The 5,000-nt window shown below is 45.5% G+C and overlaps 1 protein-coding gene across 1 annotated transcript in view; it reads right to left on the minus strand.

The window, feature by feature from the left end:
- Positions 1-5,000, minus strand: part of agbl4 (AGBL carboxypeptidase 4) — a gene marked incomplete at its 5' end in the record, with an annotated part of 446,034 nt that overhangs the window by 192,808 nt on the left and 248,226 nt on the right. The window contains one exon of the mRNA XM_080727779.1: positions 606-822. Coding sequence (XP_080583905.1) covers positions 606-822 — 217 coding nt within the window. The remainder of the gene's footprint in view (positions 1-605; positions 823-5,000) is intronic.

The raw sequence follows: 5,000 nt of genomic DNA on the forward strand, positions 1-5,000 counted from the left end.
TGCCGAGGTGAGAGCTCAGCTGATTACATGCACACACGCGCACGCACACACGCACGCACGCACGCACACATGCATGCATGCACGCACGCACGCACACACAAATAGAAACACACATAAAACTGAAATAAGTTGGAAACAGAAATAATATGTGCGCACACACACACACACACACACACACACACACACACACACCCACACACACACACACACACACACACACACACACACACACACACACACACATACTCACTCACTCATAGACCTGTAGTGTCTTCATCTCTCAGGTCTGGTCCTAATAATAACATCAGAGGCTGAAGTTATGACCAGGAGGCATGTCCCTCTCTGACTCTATCTCTCTCTCTCTCTCTCTCTCTCTCTCTCTCACACTCACACACACACACACACACACACACACACACACACACACACACACACACACACACACACACACACAGGAGCTCCCCCTCCACCGTACGATTCTCTGACTGTCCACAACCACTCCCTCATTCCAAACACGCACACACGCCACAATGCAACAACCAAACATGTATACTTTCTCTATTCTTGGCCCCAGAGATTCCCTATTCGCCCCCCACCCAACTCACCACGCTGAGTCCCAACTGCTCCCTCTGCAGGTAGGGCAGGTTCCTGCGCTCCAGGCCTGCCAGGTAGTGCTGTAGCCTGGTGTAGGTGTACGGGTAGCAGTAGGCGAACTGGTAGACGTCATCCTCCCGGTCAAAGCAGAAGGCGAAGGACATGACGTAGTTCCTCCGGTGGTCGGGACAGCGGTAGTAGTACACATTCTTGGCTGGAAGCCTTTCCCTGCAACACAGGATGGACCGCACACTTCAGAGAGGTCCAATAATTGCTATAATGTCCCGAAATAACCCCTCAATAAATAAATATGTGGCCAAATACGTTATGCTTCCCAGCCCACCCCTCACCAAACATTTCACCATTGTTCCAGATGCATCATTTCCTGTCAAAGTGAACCCTTCAAAGTAAAATTAAATAATAATAATAATCTATCTATAAATGCGAGAAGTCTCTGCGTGTGTGTCTGTCTGTCTGTCTGTGTGTGTGTCTGTAATCCGCGTATCTCGAGAACCCTTCGTCCCACCGGCTTCAGATTCGGCACGCGCGTTCCCCGCCGCGGCACGGAGTGCAGTGCCGGGTCTCGACCCGACCCGACGCGCGGTTTTCCCGAACCGGCGCGAAACGTTCAGAATCTCCTTATGCGGGGTTGATTGTTGACATCAGGCTGTTCCGGAGGAAATCGGCGAAAGCTCTGACTCATTGTGACATCACTTCATAAAAGGCTCTGACATCACGTACGCCACATGAGTCAACAAAAAATCTCTGAATATCTCCATATATAGCATATATGGGCATAAAATGGACGCAGAATCACAAAGATCTCCATATACGGGCATAAAGGGACACAGACAGACGGATACAGAGATCTCCATAAATGGGCATAAAATGGACGCAAATGGCATATATGGGCATAAAATTTACGCAGAATCACAAAGATCTCCATATACGGGCATAAAGGGACACAGACAGACAGATACAGAGATCTCCATATATGGGCATGAAATGGATGCAAATAGACAGATATCTCCATATATGGGCATATATGGGCATAAAATGGACCCAGAACTATATCTGCAGTGATCTCCATATATGGACATAAAATGGACGCTGACAGACAGACAGATAACAGATATCTCCATATATGGGCATAAATGGACACAGGCAAACAGATGGTCAAAACGGGTCCTATGACAACAGGTATAATGGGGTTTGCATTAAAGGGCGGGGCATTCCTTCCCTATTTACATCGTTCCCGAGTTGGCCAGGTCGCCGACTAGACGCTGGGCCGCCCGTCGTTCCCGAGTTGGCCAGGTCGCCGACTAGACGCTGGGCCGCCCGAAGGGCGGCCCAGCTTCTAGTAATAATAATAATAATAGTAATAAGGGTAATAATAATAATCCAACTAATATTCATAACCACTATAGACTGGAAACTCTAATAGAGGGTATGCAAGTCCACTGGGACCCGCCCCCCCTAATCTAGACTGAGTGGCAAAACATTGAGCAGCATGGAGTGTTGGAGTTTGGAAGTGTTAGTTGCAAATCACTCAATGGCCCTGCATACCACCTGTTTCTAATTTGCACATAATGCAGGAGGCAGCAGGATGATGCAGAAAACGAGTGCTTCCAAACTCTGACACTTGGAAAAATAAAAACCTGCACAGAATGTCTTGACAGAAAGTACCTCATAACATGCCTATGGTGGATTTTTATGAAACAAAAAATGTGCAGATAGAAAGAGGATAATTCAAGCTTTCGGTACAGCCGCAATGTTGGTGAGTTAACTTGGTTTAATACAATCAGATAGGACTTTTCTGTTTGGATGTATGGGCTGTCAATGGCAGAAATTCTTTTTTTGCCACTCAGTAGGCGTGTTCCCACATAACTTCCAGCAACAGTGATGTCATGCGCATACCCTCTATTCTAAAGGAAATGTTTTTATAGGCTAGTTAATTATTCATTCAAAACAAAAAGTCTAATTAGAGGTGGACACTTCTAAATGTGTTTTACAAAACATTAGACACTTGTGTCACAAACCACTGTTGATGGTTTGTCTTTAACCAAATGATCTCTAGCATCCCTATTCTGGGGTTATCAGTCAACGGAAACAGCAGATCTACAGGCTTGTATATTGGCTATTTGGGGCAAAGCGAGGGACATAATATAGAACCATGGGGGATTCCAGTAAAGGACGTATACAGTGCAAGTTCTTAAGGAACATTGCCGTCAGTTCTTTATTTAAACCATAATCATGTGTGTGCTATATTGCTTTACTTGATCCTTTGCCATGATATTCTTTGTATCGCTGCTTTCACTGTTACATTTTACACCTACAGTAACAGGAAAACAGTGTTTAGAGGTGAAGGTGATATAAGCAATAAGCAACTTTCTGGTTCAAAATCAATATCAACCACTTTCATTTAAAGATCACATGAAACGGTATTAAAGAAAAGTTAATTAAAAAGGTAAAAGATTTTTTTTTACATTTCATACTGTATTTGTTATCTTGAAATGCTATCCTTCTCTCTACTAAGAAAATAGCCAAATGTTGTTGAAGAAATCTGCATCAAATGTGTACAGAATGATTGCATTCTCACAATTTGTCAGTCCCCAAAAATATTGTTTCCCATTCTAAAAATGCTGTGGTCACGATTCAGTTGAAATTGAAATGGATGGTATTAAGTGCCGACTCTAGAATTTGCAAAAAGCATTTTCCAACTATGGACAGTATACAGTACAATGGGATAGGCACCTTTTCTTTCCTTGACGGATAACACCATTCAATAAGTCCCTCTCAGCATTAATTCCTGCCTCAATATCCTGTTTCATGCGGAGATACGTCAAAACAAAGGACGCCAAAATTGCTCTGAATACCATTTCATGGTGACTTTAACACAATCTCACTTGGGGGCAAAAGCCTTAACTTAGAATACACTGACTTGATGTCTATAAGTTGGTTGGGGAATCATCCTATCTACGTACAATATGTGTGTGTGAGTGGTGTAGTGAGTGTGAGTGTTTCAGTGTGTGTGTGTGTGTGTGTGTGTGTGTGTGTGTGTGTGTGTGTGTGTGTGTGTGTGTGTGTGTGTGTGTGTGTGTGTGTGTGTGTGTGTGTCATGCCCAGGAAGGGGTGCATCAGACTGATCAGAGCTGAGCACCTCCCAGACAATCAATGGGGAATGGGACACTACTGCTGTAGTCCAGGGGGACTCTCTGCTTACTCAACTGTTCTGTTCTGTGGTGTGTGTGTGTGTGTGTGTGTGTGTGTGTGTGTGTGTGTGCGTGCGTGCGTGCGTGCGTGCGTGCGTGCGTGCGTGCGTGCGTGCGTGCGTGCGTGCGTGCGTGCGTGTGCGTGCGCACACCTGCATAAGTCTATCTCCCCAAGTAGGGAACTTTCTGTAAAACAAAATCACAGATATGCTTCAAAACGTAAAAAATAAACGAATAAATACATAGTCCAAATAGACACATTTCTGGTCCACGTTACACTGATAAAAACCTAGATGCGCGCGCAGGTCGGTACGAAATGAGCCAATGAAACCAGCGCTCCCCAAAACAACAGGTTTGGGGATTGGTGGGAATTGATTACATGATACAGTCACCTGTGCATTTAGTCTCAATGTTTGTAAACAAGAAACGGGTCTATGACACATTTTTTAACCTGGAAATATATCCTCAAAATATAATTAATATAAAATACACGTGGTAGCCACTTGGTAATCTCTCTCTCTCTCTCTCTCTCTCTCTCTCTCTCGCTCTCTCTCTTATGTCATTATACATTATCCTCTCTGTTCCTTCTATCTAACCTCCATGTTCAAATGTCTTTGTCTTGTCCGATGGAGTGACTATAGCCTCACACGCACACGACCAAGCAGGAAACCTCCCCGCCGCCCGCAACACTGACTTTGTCGCTGTCCGTCTCTCCGAGAGCGGGCGATAAAAACAGGAGAAGACAGGGAGCGAGAGCGATTAGGGATTTGGAGGAGAGAGAGAGAGAGAGAGAGAGAGACAGAGAGAGTTGGGAGGAGGAAAGGTGGAATAAGGAGATAAGGAGAAGATGAGAGAGCAGAGTAGCAGATCTGGGCCCTGATACGGAGATATAGAGGCAGGGGCGTTGGCTAGCGGTGTTAGCGGTGGCGGCGTGGCTGTGTGATGCTGTGGCTGGCTATAGCGAGCTCTGGCAGCGAGACGGGATGAAGATGCTATCAGGCCTGTGATAGAAACAGGGCCTGATAATCAACAAACAGTACAGACCGCACTGCACTAACTGTGATGGAACGCCACCCCCCCAATCCCCCCTTCCCCACCGAGCAAACAAGGGAGGACGGGAAAGGGCACACAGTTATACGTTCACTTTCAGACACCCGGGAGGTTGTATGTGTTCTAATACAGTGTTTCTCAAAT

This window comes from Nannobrachium achirus, assembly GCF_963921795.1.
Source record: "Nannobrachium achirus genome assembly, chromosome: 1".
Lineage (NCBI taxonomy): Eukaryota > Metazoa > Chordata > Actinopteri > Myctophiformes > Myctophidae > Nannobrachium > Nannobrachium achirus.